The sequence below is a fragment of the Chiloscyllium plagiosum genome, unplaced genomic scaffold (genome assembly GCF_037043375.1).
Source record: "Chiloscyllium plagiosum isolate Xiang-an unplaced genomic scaffold, Cpla_swu_hap1 HiC_scaffold_8, whole genome shotgun sequence".
NCBI lineage: Eukaryota > Metazoa > Chordata > Chondrichthyes > Orectolobiformes > Hemiscylliidae > Chiloscyllium > Chiloscyllium plagiosum.
Genome location: NW_028270146.1, coordinates 52,958,733 through 52,981,567, shown reverse-complemented (window position 1 = coordinate 52,981,567; position 22,835 = coordinate 52,958,733). Strand labels below are relative to the sequence as shown.

Genomic DNA, 22,835 nt, shown 5'->3' with positions numbered 1-22,835 from the left:
TACTTGGCATCAATGGGACCAGGAATGTGTCAGTTGACCAATATTCCGGTTGTTCAAGATGTCACTGTTAAAAACACACACTAAGTAATAGAATCGTAATGTAGGGGGTTTACATATCATTGTTATATTTTATTTATGGCATAAATCATAACACAACTTTGCCTTAAATAAAATTTACTGGCAGAGAGCCTTCTCACTGTCATCTTCAACTGACTACTTGGACATCGCAGAGATCGTGATAATGCAGTAAACTTTCGGTATACAAATCTTGTTGATTTATCGAGAGTGGCGGTTAAAACAAAGTTTGCTGTACTTTGAGGAAATTAAATAGCCAGAATGTGGTTTCAAGCAACTATTTGATGCTGCCATTATTTCTTAATATTTTATTAGCTTGTAAGCAAGTTTTTATGACAAAAAGCCAGTGAATCCAAAGGTTTGAGAGATCTTAAAGTTATGCATAAAACTGCTATGGTAGGGCGGCATGGTGGCTCAGTGGTTAGCACTGCTGCCTCACAGCACCAAGGTCCCAGGTTAGATTCCAGCCTCGGGTGACTGCCTGTGTGGAGTTTGCACATCCTCCCCGTGTCTGTGTGGGTTTTCTCCGGGTGCTCCGGTTTCCTGCCACAATCCAAAGGATGTGCATGTTAGGTGAATTGGCCGTGGTAAATTGCCCGTAGTGTTAGGTGCATTAGTCAGGGGTAAATGTCAGGGAATGGGTCTGGGTGGGTTGCTCTTCGGAGGGTCGGTGTGGACTTTTTGGGCCGAAGGGCCTGTTTCCACTCTGTAGGGAATCTAATCTCAAATATTACTTCCATATCATTTAGAAGTCTTTTGTGGTAATAAATACTGTATGCACGCACTTTTGGCTGAATTGAAGCATCAGAAATCTATAAAAGTAATATTTGAGACCCAATTCAATTTGGATGCCTTGCTATGTGAGGAATTAATTAGGGTTTCTGTGCTTTTACTTTTGGTTGTTCTGTGTCAAACTATTGAAAGTAGTCGTGCAAAGAAGAGAGGTTGTACTCGTAGTTCTTTGATAGATGAAGCTTTGGGGAGTTAAGTGTGTTCATGAGTGTATTGTTTATCAAAGGAATGTTTGAATATAACGAGTAGAAGCATGATGAATTAAGTTTTTTTTTAAACAACAGTCAAAATTCTCCATATTGTACCAGGGTTGCACTTCTTCTTACTCCTGGTTGGTATACTATCACTGCACTGAAACAGCCACTTGCTTACGTTCTAATCTGGTTTGAAATGGGAAGTGAATATTTGAAAAGTCATTGTATGTCCACTTTCAGAAATCTTCAGAAGCATCTGAATTATTGGCAAGTATTCATTATTTGATTCTCTCGAAGGCATTATCCTGAAATCTGATGCAAGAGGTGCTGAGAGACAATCATACTTCAGAGTACCTGAAATAATTTACAATAGATTGTGGGTTATTTGTTTATCATCTTGGGGAATGTGATTTGCAGAGAAGATCTGGTGAATGAATCAGTGGTTGAAGTTCAGTGGTTGAAGCAACCCACTGTTACACATGTCCTTAATAAGGGGATCAAGGGTTACGGGGGGGAAGTAAAGAGAACGGGGGTTGAGAAACCTATTAGCTATAATTAAATGATGGAATGACTCTGCTCCTGTATCTTATGGTCTCGCAATCTCACCAGGGAAGCTCCAGAGAAGCCAGCACTCTGTGAAAGCTGCTCTTTGGTCTCCCTGAAACCAGCTGATCTTCCTTTTAGTTCAAAGAGTTGTCTGTAACTAGGCATTGCAGGCAGGCATATTCATGATACTAAAGTATGTGAGAAACCTTGGGGTAGCTGTCGCAGAGTCACAATGGGGAAAAGGCTCTGACTAAAACCATTTAGGCACAAGTACAGAGGGGATGAAAACTCTGTGAAGGATTCCTTCAGCTCTTTGCCTGACAATGTAAATGGTGAATATCAAGTCTATTGAGATTGATCAGAGTGGAACACTGAGAAAAGTTTAAATTCTGTCACACTTTTTCAAGCACTTAAGTTGAAAATTGCACCATGTACTTGATAAAATTTGTTAATGATTTTGGAAAAGGAAGTTTAAGGTTCCATGACACTTTGTTAGCCAAGTGTAGGGAGTTATCTCCAGTGTTCTGGCTAATATTTATCCCTCAATCAACACCAAAATCTGATTCTGTTTTTGAGCTTGTGATATAGATTAGATTACATTAGTGTGGAAACAGGCCCTTCGGCCCAACAAGTCCACACCGACCCACCGAGGCGCAACCCACCCATACCCCTACATTTACCCCTTACCTAACACTACGGGCAATTTAGCATGGCCAATTCACCTGACCTGCACATCTTTGGACTGTCGGAGGAAAGAAAAAGGATTTGGTGTTCCCTTAAAGTATTTATAGAGTCATAGAGATGTACAGTGCGAAACAGACTCTTCGGTCCAACTTGTCCATGCCAACCAGATATCCCAACCCAACCTAGTCCCACCTGGCCCATATCCCTTCAAACCCTTCCTATTCATATACCCATCCAGATGCCTTTTAAATGTTGCAATTGTACTAGCCTCCAGCACTTCCTCTGGCAGCTCATTCCATACACGTGCCACCCTCTGTGTGAAAACGTGCCGTGAGGTCTTTTTTATATCTTTCCCCTCTCACTCTAAACCTATACCCTCTGGTCTGGACTCCCCCAGGGAAAAGACTGTCTATTTATCCTATCCATGCTCCTCATGATGTTATAAACCTTGATAAGGTCATCCTTCAACCTCCGACACTCCTCAGAAAACAGCCCCAGCCTATTCATCCTTTCCCTATAGCTCAAATCCTCCAACCCTGGCAGCATCCTTGTAAATCTTTTCTGAACCCTTTCAAGTTTCACAACATCTTTCTGATAGGAACGAGACCAGAATTGCATGCAATATTCCAACAGTGGCCTAACCAACGTCCTGTACACCCGCAACATGATCTCCCAACTTCTGTACTCAATACTCTGACCAATAAAGGAAAGCATACCAAACGCCTTCTTCACTATCTACCAGCAACTCCACTTTCAAGGAGCTATGAATCTGCACTCCAAGGTCTCTTTGTTCAGCAACACTCCCTAGGATCTTATCATTAAGTGTATTAGTCCTGCTAAGATTTGTTTTCCCAAAATGCAGCACCTCACATTTATCTGAATTAAACTCCATCTGCCACTTCTCAGCCCATTGGCCCATCTGGTCAAGATCCTGTTGTAATCTGAGATAACCTTCTTCACTGTACACTACACCTCCAATTTTGGTGTAATCTGCAAACTTACTAACTGTACTACTTATGCTTACATCCAAGTCATTTAAATAAATAATGAAAAGTAGTGGACCCAGCATCAATCTTTGGCTGGAGCACAAATTGAAGATGCCTGATGAAAGATGAAGTAGAACTGCATGTCTGTCTTATGTTTACTTTGACTTCTACTTTCCAACCAATTAAAAGCTCATGTCACAAGGTCACTCCAATTCAATGCAATTTTGCTTTTTGAGGATCTGTGCTAAATATAATGTTGAATGTCAAATGCTGGTCTAACCAACCACACACCTTTTCCTTGCTGTCCTTCAAATAGCAATATACAATCTTTTGCTTCTGCTTGAGCAACCAGATGGCAATTGTTAATTTTCTTTTTCTGTGTGGAATGTTGGCATCTCTCACTGGAACCTTCGTTTGGTATTAATGTAGAGCCAAAAGGTTTCTGCGCATTATTGTAATTGTGTGTCTATGCATTTAGCTTCGAGGTTGGCCATCTAAAAGTAAAACAGTTTGGAATGTAGAATGTTTTTAGAGCATTATATGGAATATTCCTTTCTTAAACTCATGAGTAATACTATTTGGCTCTGTTTTACTTGAAAGTATTCTCTTGTTTTCATTACAGGCAAGAAATCTGCAGACTGGAGAATTGGCTGCAGTTAAAATTATCAAATTGGAACCAGGTAAGTTTTAAATTTAGCAAAACATGACTTTAATCTGAAGCAGGTATCAAATAAAATGCTTTATCCTTTTATAGGCAAACTTCTACATTTACATAGGAACTATCCTTTCTCACCATTTGTTTATCAAAGCTGCTTCAGAGATATTCACGTATCAAGTTTATTAACTTAAGGAAGTTTATATGGGAAGATGTAGTTTTGTTTTGCTAAAGTTTGAGATGCAGTTATCTCCAGTTAATGCTTAAAAGTTTTTGGAATAGTTTCATGGCAAGTTAGGACAGCTGATGAATGCCCCTATTCATCCTAAATGCTGAAGATTTTGTTCAATTTGTTTTTACTTCATTACTTCTGCCATGTTTTCTGCAGTTTGCTTTGTGAACAGTCTTGCTAACATTGAGAGTTGGGATGAATTGAGTTTTTTTTTTCAGATTTTGGGTTGATTTATTTAAAGTTATTTTTAATGGTTCTTGAGTGTTGTGAATCTGCTGCTTGACAGGATAGAAAGAGGTTGTTTTCCTCTGAGTTTTTTTAATATAATAAAGAAGTTGAGGGTTATGGGGGAAAAGGCAGGAAAGTGGAGTTGAGGATAGTCAGATGGTGTAATATCTGGTATAATTGAGTCTCTGCTGGAAGTACCAATTATACATCTCCATTCTGCACACATTACACTTGATTACCAGACCTATGCAACTAAGTGAGAAGTTTAGATAATATAAACAATTAAGAACTACTGTCATCAACTAAAGATTTTACTCCTAACCATTGTAATTGTATTTTATGGAGGTTTTATTGGTAAAACGTTCTTAGCTTGGCTGAGTCCGGAGAGGTTGTAGGTTGCTTGTCAGGGATCTGGCTATAGACTTTTTTTTTGATTATCTGCTATTGAAAACTTGATTTAATTTTTGATTCTCAGAAAAAAAATGTAGTTTTTGGCTAGTAGTCCCTATTAATCCTAATTCATTTGTTGCATTAAACATCCATTCTTGTGCAAATTTCTCAATCACAGATGCTTAGCCCAAACATTATTTATTTTGTTTTTTGCAGATCTGCTAGACACCATAGTGATTTGATTGAGTGGCTAAAATTAAAGGTGAAATTATTTGTGCACCAAACATTATTAGAGTTAATTGGACAAAAAAAAAACCCTCTGACCGCAAATGACTGTGGAAATTGGGTCATAGAGTCATAGAGATTTACAGCACGGTCCAACTCGTCCATGCTGACTAGATTAGTCCCATTTGCCAGCACTTGGCTTTGATCCCTCCAAACCCTTCCTATTCATATACCTATACAGTAGCGCCTCGACATACGAACGACCCTGTTCACGTACAAATCAGTTTACGAACAGGATTGTACGTAAAATTTTGCTTCAACGTACGTACGAAATTCAAGGTAAGAACGCAAAAAGCCTGTGTGCGACCACGTGGTTTCATTGTTCTGCTTTGCTACGCGCTTGTTGAATGCAAAAGCTCTCTGGCCCCGTGTGATCTCATTCAGTTCGTCTTTGGCACGTGCTCTGTGAACAGCCATCCAAGCATTCTTATGCTATCCGAACAATAGGAAAAATTGATTCAGTTCGCGAACTTTTCAGTTTGCGAACCGGGTCCCGGAACGGATTAAGTTCCTAAGTCGAGGCGCTACTGTACTTCCCATCCAGATGCCTTTTAAATTCTGTAATTATACCGGTGTCCACCACTTCCTCTGGCAGCTCATTCCATACACACACCACCCTCTCCATGAAAGATTTGCCCTAGGGTCTCTTTTAAATTTTTCCCCCCTCACCCTAAACCCAGATGAGTGTCACTATTATGCAGAGGAGTATAGCTTTGAAGTACTAATTTATGTACTATTGAGTTACCTTCTCACTAACCATGTGAGAAGGATCTGGGCTTGACCATTCAAGAATTTATAAATGGATAATGGATATGTCTTAATACCAGCTAACCCCTAATTGCACTGAAAAGCTGTCTTGAAAAATTATAGATTTTTTAACAATTTATTTTGAAGATTTATTAAAAATGAGTGCTTTTTTGTGTCATATCACTCAATTGCATCTTTTTTTTTCTTTTCTTTCTTTCACTCACTCACTCACTCACTCCATTTTGCATTTTATTGAATGTGCAGTCTTACATTTCCTGTTTCAGGCTTTGCAAGTCTCAGTTCAGTTTCATAAGTGTGACTGAGGGGTAGTGCGTTTTTCCTTTTCTCATGGGTCCCAGAAGCTTTCCAGAGGTGTTGTGCTATTTCATGTTTCTAAGTGCCACAAGTTGCAGTACAAATTTCTTCATCATTTAATTAGGCTTCATTTTACCATTGGCCATTTATAATCATCTTGCATTCTATCCACTTGAAAACATAATAAAATTTCAAGCTAGAAAAATATTTGCTGTCATTGGGAAGTTGGTTCATCTGCTACTGACTTGGGATGCACCACTTGTGATTTGTATTCTATCCTTCATTGTAGACCTGTAAGATAAATGAATGATATACTGAACAGTGATTAATCAGTACAGGTCAAAAGTTTAAATAAAAGAAAAATACTCTGGATGCTGGAAATCTGAAATAAAGACAGTGCTGGAGAAATTTGTCAACATCTGAGGAAATAGAAGTGGAGTTAATGTTTTGAGTCCAGTATGATGACTCCTCATAACTGAAGGGAGTTGTAAAATTTGATTCTTATGCTAGTGACAGAGGGAGGAGGAGCGAGTGATGAACTTGCCCAGAGCAAAAGACAAAAGCAGTAATAATGGTGGTGATGGAGTAATAGACACATGAAATGGGTGAATTAGCTATGAAAGTGATCAGTTCTGCTGAAAGTGAAGCCAACATGGCACAAACCAGACACTGGAGGGGGGCTGGCGAGGGGAGCACAGCAGATATGAGTAATGAAGTATCGAGGTCATATCCTGAGGTTGTGGAGCTCAATATTGAGTCTGAGTGGCTGTAAAGTGTCTAAGCAGAAAATGGTATGCTGTTCCTCTTTTGTGTTAAGTTTTGTTGGAACGCTGTAGGAGGCCATGAAGAAAGTGATTGCATGAGAGTAAGGTGGTTAATTGATAAGGCAAGCATTTGGAAGGTGGGGTCATTCCTACAGATAGATTGGTGGTATTTTGCAAAATAGTCACCCAAACTGATAACTAAGGGGAATCAATTTCAATGGGGCAAGGGCCGAGCTAGATCAGGTAGATTGAAATCACTGGTTGGCAAGAGATTTTGCAGTTGAACAATGGGCTCCCTGCAAAGAAAAAATGGTTTGGGCATTGTCAAGTTATATTTCCTCTCTGGGGAAAGATAAAGCAAACAAATGCAGAACTCCCTAGATGAGCAAGAAGGTGGAAATTAAAGTAGAATAAAAACCATGCACTTATGATGTGTTAGGTAGAAAATACAATTGAGAACCACACTGAATATAGAAGGATCTGAGGCAAGTTTCAAAAGAAAAACAAGTAAAGCAGACAAAAATCTCTAAAAAGAGACCAGCACCAAACATAAAAGTCTTCTGGAGGTATGTAAATAGTAAAAGTCTGACTAAAGGATAATAGGGATAAGTGGAGACTAAAAATGGAATTTACACATGGAAATACAATGTCTATGTAAAGTATTAAATGAATACAGAGGAGCCTCAATTATCTGAATATCGGATTATCCGAAGGGGATCTCAAGGTCCCGGTAGAAACATTATGTCAAAGAGCTGTCTCAACTCTGATTGCGTCTTTTGTTTACAGGTACAATGATTAAAAACAAACTTGGCTCACTGAAATGCTGCTGAGAACAGTCCTGGACAGTCCAGGCACTGTCTCTAAATGACTGACTTCCTGTCCCCCAATTTTCCCTGGAATTCAAAGTTTGGGAGAACTTCTGGAATTTCCCTGGAATTATACACAGGGGTGAACCCTAAAATTCCATTCCCAGATAATCTCTCCAACATTGTCTTGTACAAGGCAGAAGTGGAACCTGTTTAAAAAGTTCTGTGCGTGCGCAATTTGGAGACTTACCCCACGAAAGCAGCAGCCGTCTTACTGTTGGTGTCCGGACCAGCTGCCCCTGGCAGTGGGAGGGGAGGTTTTGGACAATGGGTGATGGTGGACAGGGGAGCAGGGTTGGGGGTGGGGTAGGAGTGGATGGGGTTGGGCGCTGGAATGGGAGCACAGAGGGTTGGGGGTGTGGGTGGTGGGTGGGTGGGGTGGGAGTGGATTGGGAGTGGATTGGGCTGAGGTTGGTTGGGGGGGTGGGTTGGGAGCAGATGGGGTTGGGAGTGGGCGGAAAGCGGGGTGTGAGTGGACGGGTTGGGGGTGGGTGGGGGTGCAGGGCTCGCGCGCGGTGTGCTTCTACCTAGTCTCCTGAACGGGGCGCAGACTTCACAGAAAACTCCGAGCCCCAGAGGAAATCAGTTAACCAAATAATCAATTTTCCAAATGAATTAGTGCTCGCCCATCTCGTTCAGATAATCAAGGTTCTTCAGTACTTTGCTTCCATGGTGAAGATGGATACAGATGCTACCCTGGCCACAGTGACAGAAGGAAGGCTTTAAAATTAACAAGGTATTGGATATATTGCTGAGATTTGAAGTTGACGAGGCACCAGAATCAAATGAGTTGCATCTAAGATACTGAAGGAAGTGAAAGTGAAAATTGAAGAAACATTGGTCAGAATTTGAGAGATGATGCCATAGACCTTGATAAGGGAAAATATCAATGACTTCAAAAGAAAACTTGTAAAGATAAGCTGAGCAGTTACAGATCAATCACTTTAACCTTACTAGTGAAAAAATATCCAATATCATAGATTTCTGTAGGGATAGTCATGTTTAACAAGCTGAAGATTTTTGAAGAGGTAATAGCAAGTGGAGATGTGGTGTTCATGACTTCGAAAAGATGTCCGCAATGTTACACAACAGACTCATGAGGTCTCGTGAATTTCAAAGGTCAGTGGCAATGTGGGTATAAAGGTATCCTGAGTTATAAGAAACAAAGTAATTGTTTGTGGATATTTCTTGGGCTATTATGGTACAATCGTAGTGTCCCTACTTCTGAGCGAGAAACGCCTGGGTTAAAGTTCCACCTGCTCCAGAGGTGTCACAATATCTCTGAATAGAAATATGTATCTATTTCTTGGGCTGGGAGAAGGTTCTGTGATAGATTTCCCAAAGGTCAGTACTGAACCTTACTTTTCCTAATTAGGAAATAAAGATCTTGGAGCAGGGGCAGTTTCATTCTGTAGGATTGTAAAGCTTGAAACGATTGTATGATGCATAGAATTTCAAATTGACATTGATAAGTTTGTGAAGTGGATGCATAAATGGCAGATGAAGCTCAATGCAGAGAATTGAGGTTAAACACATTTGGTACAAAGAACAGAGCGACAATAGAAAATAAAGGATATTACTCTAATTGGTTTGTTGAATCAGAGAGACCTGGGTGTATATGTGCATGAGGGGGCAGAAGATGAAATATGAGGGTAAGGTAGTTAGTATTATGAAAGACAATTGGTAGAATTTTTAAAAGGTGCATGGAAGAGAGAACTTCAGACCAATGGAAAATGAGGCTGGAGGATTAGTAATGAGGAACAAAGAAATGGCAGAAGAATTGAATTGGTATTTTGCATCAGTTTTCATAGTGGAAGGCACCAGAAGTACACAAGAACTTCAAGAGAGTAAATGTAGTGACCATCAGTAAGGAGAAGGAACTGAGAAAGCTGAAAGGTCTTAAGCTGGATAGATCACCAGACCAGATGCACTACAACCTATAGTTCTAAAGGATATAGCTGAAGAGATTGTAGAAATATTGATGATTTTTCAGGAATCATTAGAATTAGGGAGAGTCACAGCCAACTGAAAAATTGCAAATGTAACAACCCTGATAAAGAACCCAGGAGGCAAAAGACAGGAAACTATAGGTCGGCTAGCCTGAGTCCATCATTAAGGATGAGATTGCGGAATATTTGAAAGTGCATTGTACAATAGGGTTGATTCAACACCATATTGTCGAGGGAGATCATGCTTATGAAATATGTTAAAAGTCTTTGAGGAGCTAATGAGCAAGTTAGACAAAGGAGAGCCAGTGGATGTGATCTATTTGGATTTGCAGAAGATCTTTGACCAGATGCTGCACAGGAGGATTCTAAACAAGATCAGAGACCATGGAGTTGGAAGGATAGTGGCATGATTAGAAAATTGGCTGATTGGCAGAAGGCAGAGAATAGGGACAGAGAAGTCTTTTTCTGGATGTTAGCCATGACTAATGGAGTTCTGCAACAGTCAGTGTTGGAACTACAACAATTCACGTTATACCTGAACCATCTGAATGAAGGAACTGAAGGCACTGTTGCTAAGTTTGCAGATGACACGAATAGGTGGGAAGACAGTTAATATTGAGAAAGAGGCTACAGAAGGACTTGGGAAAGATTAGGAAAGTGGACATCGAAGTGACAGATGAAATACAATGTAGGAAATTGAAGTTATAAAATTTGGTTGGAAGAATAGTGGCACACGCTATTTTCCAAATGGGGAAAGGATTTGGAAATTGAAGCACAAAGGAACTTGGGAGTCCCAGTTCAGCACTCTCTTAGTGTTAACATTCAGATTCAATTGGCGGTTCGGAAGGCAAATGCAATGTTAGCATTCATTTTGAGAGAGAGAATACAGGAGCAGAAATGTACTACTGAGGATGGTCACGCCATATTTGGAATATTGTGAGCAGGTTTGGGCCCAGTATTTAAGGAAAAATGTGCTGGTGGTGGAAGGGCTCCGAGGATGCTTACAAGAATGGTCCTGGGATTTAAGATCTTGTCATATGAGGAGTGATTGAGAATGCTGGGTCTGTACTTGATGGAGTTTAGAATGATGAGGTGGGAGGGGATCTGACTGAAACTTTGAAGAATATGGAGAGTGGACATGGAGAAGATGTTTCCAAGAGTAGGGGAGATTATGTCCTGAGGGCACAGCCTCAGATTGAAGCGATGACTCTTTCGAACTGAGATGAAAAATTTCTTCAGAGAAATTTCAGTGGTGAAATGTAGAATGCATTGGGGCAGAAAGCTGTGGAAGCAAGTCATTGAATCTATTCAGTAGACAGATTTTTGATTAGCAAAGGGTTCAAGAGTTATGAAGGTGGGAGAATGGGGTTGAGAAACATATCAGGAGAAAGTGAGGACTGCAGATGCTGGAGGTCAGAGTCAAAAAGTGTGGTGCTGGAAAAGCACAGCAGGTCAGGCAGCATCCGAGGAGCAGGAGAGTCAATATTTTGGGCATAAGCCCTTCAGGAATGTGCTAGGAGAAAGTGAGGACTGCATCATTCCTGATGAAGGGCTTATGCCTGAAACATCAACTCTCTTGCAGCCTCAGATGCTGCCTGACCTGCTGTGCTTTTCTAACACCACATGTTTTTTTGACTTGAGAAACATATCAGCCATGATCAAAAGTTGGAGCAGACTAGATGGACGAAATGACCTAATTATGCTCCTATATCTTACGGTCTATAAGTCATTGAAGATAGCAGGCCAAGTAGACAGCAGTTTATAAAGCCTAGGATGCTGTATGTTTTATTTGTTGTTCAAAATATTAACTTGTGCTGAACTTGATTAGGACATTAAATAGACCTAAAGTGGAGTATTCAGTGCAGATATGGGCATCTCTTCATCAGGAAAAAAACATAGAACAGTACAGCAGGGGAACAGGCCCTTTGGCCCACCATGCCTGTGTTGATCATGCCATTATAAACTCTTTCCATTGAAAGATGCGAACGAATTGGAGAGAGAGTGCGGAAGAAATTTACAAGAATTGTTCCAGGGATGAGAAACTGAACATAGATTGGAGAATTTGGGAGTATTGTCCTTGGAGAGGAGAAAGCTAAGAGGAAAGTTTTATTATTTGCTAATGGGATGTGGAGTGTTGCTGGCTCGGCTGGCATTTATTGTCCAACCCTAAATACTCAGGACTGGAGTCCTATATAGGCCAGACCAGGTGAGAATGACAGATTTCCTGTCCTACAACAATCAAGTGGTTGTAATTAGGCTCGGGTTCTCTTCCAGACTTAGCTGAATTCAGTTTTCACTATCTGCCAAAGTACTTCAGTATATTGCCTGTGTTTTTGATTACTAGCCCAGTGACATTACCAGTATGCCACCACCTCCCCTATGATAATTTGATAGATGGTTTCAAAATCCTAATGGGTCTGGACAGAATGAATAGGCAAAACTCTCCCCAGTCATAAATGGATTGTAGGAGAAAGTGAGGTCTGCAGATGCTGGAGATCAGAGATGGAAATGTGTTGCTGGAAAAGCGCAGCAGGTCAGGCAGCATCTAGGGAACAGGAGAATCGACGTTTCGGGCATTAGCCCTTCTTCAGGAATGGATTGTAAACAAGAGTACACAGAAATGTGCCAAAGAAGCAATGTGAGACAAAAACAGGCTCTTTTCACACAGTAGTTTGGGATTGGAATGCAATGCCTAGATGTATAATGGAGTGAGGTTCAACTGAGGCATTGAAGAGACCATTTGATTGTTTTTATACAAATAATGTACATGGTAATATAAAAAAGGCACTATGGCACGAAGTCTTCATCAGAACTGTTCTGACCAAGAGTCGTTAGACTCAGTGTTAACTGTTTCTTCCCACAAATTCCTCCAGACTTGCTGAATTTCTCTAGCGATTTCCATTTTTGTTTCAGATCTCCAGCATCCACAGTTCTTTGTTTCAGTATATTGCAATGCAAGTAGGTTATGTTTTGTACATTCTTTGCCCTTTTCGTAAAAGGGAAAGAATGCAGAAATCATCCCTTTTTTATTTGTCCATTGTATAGGTTCTAATACGATTATCATGAAATGATTTTTTGGCAGGGTGCAGCATTTCTGCTGGGAGGAAATGCTGCTCAGGTCTGAATTCTTCAGTAAGGAAATATAAACCTCTGAAAAATGTTGCTAAGAGACCAGACATGACCACATCTGTATGGTTTCTTGATTTCTGAAATATGACCTTTTTTCAGGCAATCTAGAATTGGTAGAGTAACTTTACACTTGTGTTACTTTGTCTACTTCACTATTGTTGTTTCCTTAATTTTCTAAAATGTGGATTTTGTGCTGTAGCTACTTCCCTTTTATAAAAGCTTTCAATGTCTGCAATAGTGTTGGATTTCAATTGCATGATATCTAAAATTAACATAAATTCAAGTTTTAGTTGAACTGGTCAGTTTGGCATGTTCTGACATTTAAACATTCAAGGTCATTTACAGCTGTAGTTTCCCCACAGGATGGTAAGAGCAATTTTGTAAATTGTATTGAATAAAGCTATGTATCACTCATTCTTATTAACATTTGCAGCATAATTCAAGTGTTTACAATTGGTTGAAGCAATGACTGGGTTGTAACTAGTAATATTGAACTCATGATTGAATTGTACTCTGAAAGTGTCTCATGAGAATCATGAAGGAAACATTAGTAGGTCATTCTCAATGATCAGGATGTTTTGTTTTCTAGCAGAAGACAGTGGTAAGAACTTTATAGCAAACCTTTTTACTGTTATTTAGTTAAGTTTGTTCACATTCTGAAACAGGACTATAGGTGGTGTGTGAGACCAACACAAATTAAACGGTAACAGCTATTCACCTTCGCCCTCACTCCCCTAAAGAAAGTTCAGGTCATGTAAAGATAGCTGTGTCTGATGGTTTAAATTGTTGACTGAATTTTAACTGTCCACTACTTTAATTTCTGTCAGTCTGCAATTACTGAATTTTGTTTCGTTCTTTAAACTTTTCTGCTAGTCTGAGTATTACTGAAATGTTTGTCAATTCCATCTGGTAGCTCAATGTGGTGATGAATTGCACCCTTACCTTCTGCTATGTCTGTTAAGCAATCATTTTTTTCCAGTGTAAAGGCATCTACATGTTATTACTTTAGCCTTCATATACAAACAATTGCAATTCATTTAAAAGGAATTGTAGGGGAAACTGCTTTTAGGTTTCTATCTTTTTTTCTACAGTGATGATTATACTAATTTTGAATTTAAATATTAAAGTTTTGCCTTTGTAGCCTATTTGAAGCTTTCTCGCTTGAGAAAAGATGCAGCAAATAGCTGCTCTTTCTCTTGTGGTCAAGGAGATGTGGTGGATTGATCGCATCCCTTTGCTGAAAGGCAAAGCAATGTGGTTTACTTTGCTCTCTGTAGCTGTCTTCTAACACTAGATTGTTGATATTTCCTTGATCTTTTTTCTTTTAAAGTTTGGAAGTAGTTCACTTTCATTGATAAGGTTTAAATTTCAACTTTGCTTTTAATATGCAAAATGTGTAATTTGAAAAAAAAGGTCAAATCAGTGTTATGATCTCCTCCTTAAAGACTAATTACTGTTTTAGAGAAATTTAAACTTCCCGTTAATAACCAAGATGATAGGTCAAAATTTAACGTTTTCAATTTCCCAAAGCTATCTCAAAAGCCTAAAGCAATGTTGCTGATGACTTTTTTTATTGTAGGTAACTTTTACTTTAAATCAAAATAGAACATTCCACTTTTTTTGTACAACTGAAAACACACTTCACAGATATTCTTATGCCTTTAAGAAGGCATTCAATTCTCCTGGAATTAGTCCAAAATGATTCTTATCAGATATGAATGCTTAGATGTTCTTTTCCTATCCCAAGCTGGTACCTTTAACTACAGAACTGTTTTTCACAATGAGTTTTAATGATGTCTTCTCCTTCTGGCTAAAACTAACCAAATCTTCCAGTGTCATTTTTACTCCTTACAAATTAGGTCTTTCTATTCTGAGCCTAGGCTTCTACACACACACATTCCTATGTCATGGACCACAAACTCGCTTGCCTCTTGCTGTTCTTTCTCTTCTAGACCTTAGCAAACTAATTTTGTCTCCGAGTTTCAGGCTTTCGAGTACAGACTGGTTTCTAGCCTTACTGAATTGTACAGGCTTTGTATGCAATCGGAAATACTGATGAGCTATTCTTGGAAATGGACAGTTTAAGCATCTGTTTACAATTCAACATTCTCAACATCTTTTTAGAAACTTGGAGACTTTTAGCTTACTGACTAATGCCACACAATCTACTTTTGTAATGTCCATGTGTAAAATAAATTAGGCCCCCTTGAATCTCCTAACAGGTTTGATGTCAAGCAGATTTCATAGGTTGCATGGTCTCTTTCATTTAACTTGGAGGTTAAGTTTTGGAACTATTTTAAGTCTCCATTGTAACATTATTTTGTCTTTTTCAATATGGTTTCTATACTGAAACCCTTTGCATATATATGGATGTATAAAAAGAAAGTAGTTGAAGTGTCAGCCCCATGGAGCATATAGCTGGGGAATTGATGACAGATGATTTAAACCAATATTTCCTAAGTGTTCCAAAGATAACAGATAAGCAAGGCGCTAATGGGAGGGAAGATCTTGTAACAGTTTCTATCATGAGGGACAAAATAATTGGCAAACTGATGAGATTCAACGTAGATAAATTGTGAAGGCCTGATGGCCTGCATCCCAAAGTTTTCACAGAGGCATTAGTTGAAATATTCCACACTTGCTGGATTCTGAGGGGTTTAGAAAACTGCAAATGTGATTTCCCCATTCAAGAAAGGAGGGAGGAACAAAGCAGGAAACTTTAGGCAAGTTAGGCTTCCATTTGTTGTTGGGAAAATGCTTGAGTCCAATGTTAAGGAAGAAACAGGACATTTAGAAAAGCTTAAAGCGGACAAGTAGAGTCAATATGATTTTGTGAAAGGGAAGTAATGTTTGACAAATTTGCTGGATTTCTTTGAGTAAGCAGAATTATGGGGATAATGGGGAACCAGTAGATGTCATTTATTTGGATTTTCAGAAGGCATTTCTATAAGGTGCTATAAAAGGTTATGCATAAGGTAGGAGCTCATTGTTTTGGGGGTAGCATTATCCTGTATTGCAAATATTTTTTGACAAAGTAGAGAGTCGGGATTAATGGTTCTTATGTTGGAAAGATGTCGCTAGTTGAGTGCTGGAAGTGCTTCAATTATTTACTATGTGTTGATTACTCAATTGGCGGAGTGTAATGTATTCAAATTTGCTAGTGATAGAATAATAGGTGGGCGGAGCATGCTGTGATGAGGACATAAGGAATCTTCAAGGGGAAAATAAAGGTTCAGTAAGTGGGCAAAGGCTTGGTAGATGGAGTTTAATATAGGAATGTTGAGAGGTCTTGCAATTTGGTAGGAAGAATCATATTCTCTATTTAAATAGAGAATAAGTCTGATAACGTGCTACATAAAGGGATCTAGGTATTCTTGTGAATGAAACACAAAAAAGTAGCATGCAAGTGCAGCAGTACTTAAGGCAAATGGAATTCCGGCCTTTCTCGTTTTGGGAGTTCGTGCTTAAAAACCAGGAAATCTTGTTACAACTGTACAGGGTGTTGATGAGACTACACCTTGATTATAATTTTGGTCTCCCTATATAAAAAGGATATACTAGCGTTGAAGCTATTTATAAGGCTGATTCCTGAGTGGCATGTCAAGTATGGCTAAACAGATTAAAAGAGTGAAGGGTGACCTTAGTGAAATATACAAGGGGAAATGGAAACCAAAGAACTGTGGATGCTACAAGTCTGAAACAAAAACAAAAACAAAAACAAATATCTGGATAAACTCAACAGGTCTGGCAGCATCTGTGAAGAGGAAGTGGAGTCACTGTTTCAATTTCAGTGACCGTTCCTCAGAAATGCGAAGTTTTGAAGGAGCTTGACTGGATAAACTTTGAGAAAATATTTCCACTTTTGGGCAGTCTTGAAATAGGGAACACAATTATGAAATAAGGGGACACTTATTTAAAACAGATGAGGAATTTCTTCTCCGAGTGATAGTCATACAGCACAGAAACAGACCCTTCGATTCTCGTCATCTGCACTGACCAGACATCCCAATTTGACCTGAAAACAACAAATGCTGAAGATCACAATAGGTCAGGTAGCATCCGTGGAGAGAGAACAAGCTAACATTTCCGCTCTCAAGTGTGATCTAGATTTGAAGTGAAATGTGGAGGGAATAGCATTCATACTATAGTTGAATGTGGAGAGGTGGAATCTAGAGTGTTGTGGGGGAAAAAGGGTGATCGGAATGTGAGAATGGCAGAACTATGGCGTGTCTAACTGCCAGACTTGAAAGAACGAGCAGTCTGTTTGAGGTTGGAAAGAGAGAGAGGATGTGGTGACAGAGAATGTAACAAATAAAGCTAAAAGAAAGGGAAGGAATGGCGGTTGGTTCACAGTTTGAAGGTTTTAAATTCAATATTAAGTCAAGAAGGCTGTAAAGTGCCTAGTCTGAAGATGAGATTATGTTCCTTGAGTTTGCACTGTGATTCACTGGAGCACAGCAGTATCTAGATGACAGGCAAGTGGACACATGAGCAGGACACTATGTTAAAATGACTGGCTATGGGAAGGTCAGGGTTGTGCTTGTGCACAGACTGGAATTATTCCGCAAAGTGGTCAACCAGTCTGCATTTGATTTCTCCAATGTAGAGTAGGCCACGTTGAGTGCAGCGAATACAATACGCAAGATTGGAGAAGATACGGATGAAATGCTGTTTCACTTTGGATGGTGAGCAGGGAGGAAGTGAAGGGGCAGGTGTTGCACCTTCTGTGGTTACATGGGAAGGTGCTGTTGGAAGGGGGGGGTGGTGTTAATGGTTGGTGAATGGACTATGGTGTCTCGGAAGGGACAATCCCTGTGGAATGCAGACGGGGAGTGAGGGGAAGGTGTGTTTGTTTTTTTTTTGGTGGCATTCAGCTGGAGTTGTCTGAAATGGCGGAGAATGATCTGTTGAATGTGGAGTCTGGGATGAAACGTGAGGACAAGGGGTCCCGATCATGCTAGAGTGACGGGAAGGGGCAAGGGCGGAAACAAGGGTGGTAACTCTGATGCTGTTGAGTGCCCAGGAAGCCACAGTTATGGAATAAACAAGCAGTGTCAGAAGCACTGTTTTGGAAAGTGGCATCATCCGAACAGATACAATGTTGGCAAAGGGAGAATGGAATTGAATCCTTGTGGGACATGGGGTGAAGAGCTGTGTGACGATAGCAATGGGAGTCAGTGGCTTTGTAGTGAGTAGTAGTGGACAGTTTATTCCCCAAAATGGAGATAGAGAGGCCAAGGAAAGGAAGGGAAGTGTCAGAAATGGATGATGTGAAAGTAATAGAGGGACGGAAATTGGAGACAAAATGAACAAATATTTCAAGGTCCTGTTGGGAGCATGAAATGGTACTGAAGCAGTGGTTGATGTACTGAAAAAAGAATTGTGGGAGGTGGCTAGTGTAGGACTGAAACAAGGATTGTTCCACATACCCCATGAAGAGGCAGGCATAACTGGGACCCATGCGGGTGCCCATAGCCAGTTCTTTAAAAGGTCGGGAATGAGATGAATTAAAGGAGAAATTGTTCATAAGAGACAGAGTTCAGCTAGGTCAAGTAGTGTGGTGATGGATGGGGAGTGTTTAGGCCACTCTGCGAGCTCTCAGACTATCTTGATGCGAAATGGAGGTATAGAGGGATTAGACATCCATGGTGAGCAAGGGGGCAGTTAGGGTCAGGGAACTGGAAATTGTCAATATGGTGGAGGGCATCAGAGGAATTGCAAATGTAGTTTGGCAGACTCTGAACAAGTGGAGCGAGGAAAGAATCAAAGTAAGAGGAAATTAGCTCAGTGAGGTAGGAACAGGCTGATATGATGGTGCAGTTTGGTTAATGGATTTTTGGAATGAGATAGAAGCAGACTGTCTGGGGTTGGGAGACTAGAAGGTTGGAGGCAGTGGGGGGTACGATCTCTGGAGCTAATGAGATCGGTAACAGTCCTGGCAACAGCATCTTGATGTTTGGGTGTGGGGTCATGGTTCTGGGGAGGGGGTAAGAATTAGTGTCCGAGAGTTGGCATTGAGCCTCAGCAAGATAAAAATCCATACACCAGATTACGATGGCATCTTTGTTGGCAGGTTTGATAAGAAAGTTAGAGTTGGACCTCAGAGAGCAAAGTACGGCAATTTCATAAGGGGACAAGTTAGAGTGGGTGACAGAAGCAGAGAAATTGAGACAGCCAGGTGTCACGTCGGTAGTTTTCAATGAAGAGATTGAGGGCAGATTAGAGGCCAGGGGAAAGGGCCCAAATGGAGGGTGAATACTGGAGGCAGGTGAAGGGATCAATGGAGTGGGTATGGGAGGATTCCTGGCTGAAGTAGTGAGCGTGAAGAATGTGGTGGCGAAAAAACAGTTCAACAGCCCAAAATTCATTAAGGTGGGACCGTATGGGTATGAACCTGAGTCCTTGAGGCAGTACATTCAGCCTCTGAGAGTGAAAGGTGAAGAGGTAAGGTGAAAACACAGCAAGGTCTGGGGTTGGGGAAAGTGACATCAGGGGGACAGAAAGTGATGACATCTGAGAGCTGGAAACAGGTGGGTGCAAAGGCACAATAAGAGGTTAGCTCTGAGTGATGGGACGAGATTAGGTCTGAAAGCTAAAAGGGAAGGGCGGTGCAGGATGCATGTTGGGAGTCCATAAATTGCTGGAGCTTGCACGCCTTGATGTTCGAAAGAAACAAACTAAGTCTTTTGTTGAAGTGATGGATGAGACAAAGGTTGAAGTGAAACTGGGGAGTGGCACATCTTTGAGAAAGTGGGAGTGATGTTGCTGCAGAGTGGAATGGAGTGTGTGCATGGTGTTGATCATTGCAGGATGTGATGGGAGAAGCAGTCTGAAGAATATTGTATGTGTTGGAGACTCTTGTAATCCTGGGTGAATTCAAAACATGAAGGATGAAACATGGTGAGTTGAAATTCATGTCAGGTAAGTCTGAGTTGTCAGCAGTCACTGAGAAAGAAAACATGACTGTGAAAGTGAGTTTTGGCAAACTTCTTGTTTGTTCAGCCGTAGTGAAATGGAAAGCAACGAAAATGTACATGGTGAAAGAGACAACGGGAATTCCTGTCATTTGGTCCCTCTAAATCCTTCCTACTCATCCCCATCCAGATCCCTTTAAATGTTGTGGTTGTACTCGACTCCACCACTTCCTCTGGCAGCTCGTTCGAAATGTGCACCAACCATTGCATTAAAAAAAATTACCCCTCAGGACCTTTTTTATTTAAAACCTTTCTCCCCTCAGCATAAACTTATGTCTTCTCGTTTTGGACTCTCCTACTTTAGGAAAAAGGCCAAATTTTATAATTCTCTATAAGGTCATGCCTCAGCCTCTTACATTCCGGGGAAAAAAAAGCCTAATCAATCTCTTCTGAAAACTCAAGTACCCCAATCCCAGCATTGTCCTTGTAAATCTTTCTGCAACTTCTCGAGTTTGACAACATCCTTCCTATAGGTGAAAGTGAGGACTACAGATGCTGGAGCTGAAGGGCTTTTGCCTGAAACGTTGACTCTCCTACTCGGATGCTGCCTGACCTGTTGAGCTTTTCCAGCACCACACTTTCAACATCCTTCCTATAGAAGAGCCAACAGAATTTATGGAGTAGTCTAATGGAATCACCAGTGACTTGTACAGCTGTAACTTGATATCCCAACTCCTAACTCAGTGGACTGACCGATGAAGACAAGCATGTAAATGCCTTCTTCACCTAAGACTACTTTCAAGGAATGATGAACGTACACTTCAAGGTCTCCCGAGGACCTTAACATTAAGTGTATAAGTCCTGCCCTGATTTGCCTTTCCAAAATGCAACGCCCCCACGTTTGTCTAAATTGAAACTCCATCTGCCACTCCTCGGTCCATTGGCCCATCTGATCAAGATCCTAAGGTATTCTAAGGTAACCTTCTTTGCTGTCCATGACACCACCAATTTTGGTCTCCTCTTCAAACTTATTGAATATACATCTCAGATTCGCATCCAAATCATTTATATAAAAGACAATGTAATGGACCCAGCCCCAATCCTTGCAGCACATCTCTGGTCACAGGCCTCTGGTCTGAAAAGCTACCCTCTTTCACAGAAGAAGGACTTATGCCCGAAACGTCAATTCTCCTGTTCCCTGGATGCTGCCTGACCTGCTGCGCTTTTCCAGCAACACATTTTCAGCTACCCTCTATCACCGCCTTCTGTCTCATGCCTTCAAGCCAATTTTGTATCCCTTTGTTGGTAGCAAATATCTGCAATGCTCTAGGCCAGAGGAAGCTGGATCACTGGGAAGTATTTAAAGAGGAAGTAGATTTATTTTGAAATTTTAGGAGTTTGGCATCTGTGCTAAGCTGGAACAAAAGAGTTGGAGCCTGGGCACAAGATTTGAATGGCAGGGTAAGCTTGACAGGCCCAATGGCTCACTCTGACTGATTCTTATGGTCTTCATTTTGCTTAAAGAAATTTCAGGCAAAGATATTATGCTATTCTATGTTAAATAGGAATGGGCACATTTTGAACAATATAAATTCTCTTTTTTAAAAAAAAATTTGCATTCTTCCTGCCCTCATCTGGATAAACTTCGCTTGCATATCAGGATGTTTGTGACCTCATTGTTTTGCTTTGAGTCAATTGCATTTTCTCTGACGCACTCTGTATCAGATCTCTTTTTGATTTGTAGTTAGTTTCAAAAATAACAGTAAACAAAAGAAGATCATAAACGAGTAGAAGTAAGCCTTTCAGCCTAATGATCCAGCTCCTGCCATTCAATGAGATGATAACTGATCTGATAACCCTCAGCTATACTTCCCTGCCTTTTCCCTCATAATCCTTGATTCCCTTACTGATTTGAAAATCTGTCTCTCAGCTGTCAGTATACTCCATAACCTAGCCTTGACAACTCTCTGCAGTAAAGAATTTCGCAGATTCATTATCTTAGCTGTTTCCTGCTCCACTCTGGCATGAATGATGTTCTGTTTTTATTTCCTAACAAGCTGATAATTACTCAAGCTTCACCAATTTGAACAGTGTCTTTCATTGGTTTGAACACAGCTTCAGTGTTTTATATTTTTGAGTCCAAATGTGCTTTTTGTATTTGACCTCACTGCTCTTTTTTTATATATTGAAAAATCTGGTTTCACTGCATTCTTAAAAATCTGTAACGATTTCTGTAGAGACTTTGTTTGTTTTTTTTTGTTAAATTCTCACTGATCAATTTAAGGGAATTGCACAAGAAGACTTCAAGGCTTAAAACCTTTACAGTAATGCAACAAAAGCATTATCGCCTTAACATGAGAATCATAAAATCTCTGCAGTGCAGAAAGAGGTCCTTCAGCCCCTTGAGTCTGTGTTGATCCTCTGACGAGCATCCCAGACCCGCGACCCCCCACCCTATCCCCGTAATTTTGCATTTACCATGGCTAGTCCACCTAACCTGCACATGTTTGGACTGTGGGAGGAAATTGGAGTACTAGGAGGAAACACAAACATACATGGGGAGAACATGCAAATTCCATATAGACATTCACCTGAGGCTGGAATCGGGTGGATAATTGGTGCTGAGAAGTAGCAGTGCTAACTGCATTATAGGTGACCCACGAACTCAACTACAGAGATGATAAACGTTGTTAGTGCCTTACTGGGCCAATAATCCCATGACCAGTACTCTCGCTGTCCACGGAAATATATCCTTTGTAGAAAATAATCCATACTTACACTCAACTTCCAACTTCTTTCCATTTTGCTGAGTCATTATATTCCATAATTGTCAAAGGTCCTTTTTTTGGCCTCCTGCGAATCCCAGAACTGACGCACCCATTGAATTCCTTCTCCTGGTCTAAGCAAATAATATTTCTATGTCGTTGACTAGCGGTGGGTTCCTTCCCTATGATCATTACACCAGTTTTCTCCAGCATTATGTCTGTCTGATAATCGAACAGTTTAAACAGTTTCCCTTTGAACAGCTACTGTTTTTTTCTTTTATTGCTCTCTTTTTATTTTCTCTTGAATCTTGCATTCTCC

At 40.4% G+C, this 22,835-nt stretch overlaps 1 protein-coding gene across 1 annotated transcript in view; it reads left to right on the top strand.

Moving 5' to 3' along the window:
* The window catches only part of map4k5 (mitogen-activated protein kinase kinase kinase kinase 5), a 192,339-nt gene that overhangs the window by 32,108 nt on the left and 137,396 nt on the right, over window positions 1-22,835 (top strand). The window contains exon 2 of the mRNA XM_043697612.2: window positions 3,900-3,957. Within this exon, the coding sequence (XP_043553547.1) occupies window positions 3,900-3,957 (58 nt within the window). The remainder of the gene's footprint in view (window positions 1-3,899; window positions 3,958-22,835) is intronic.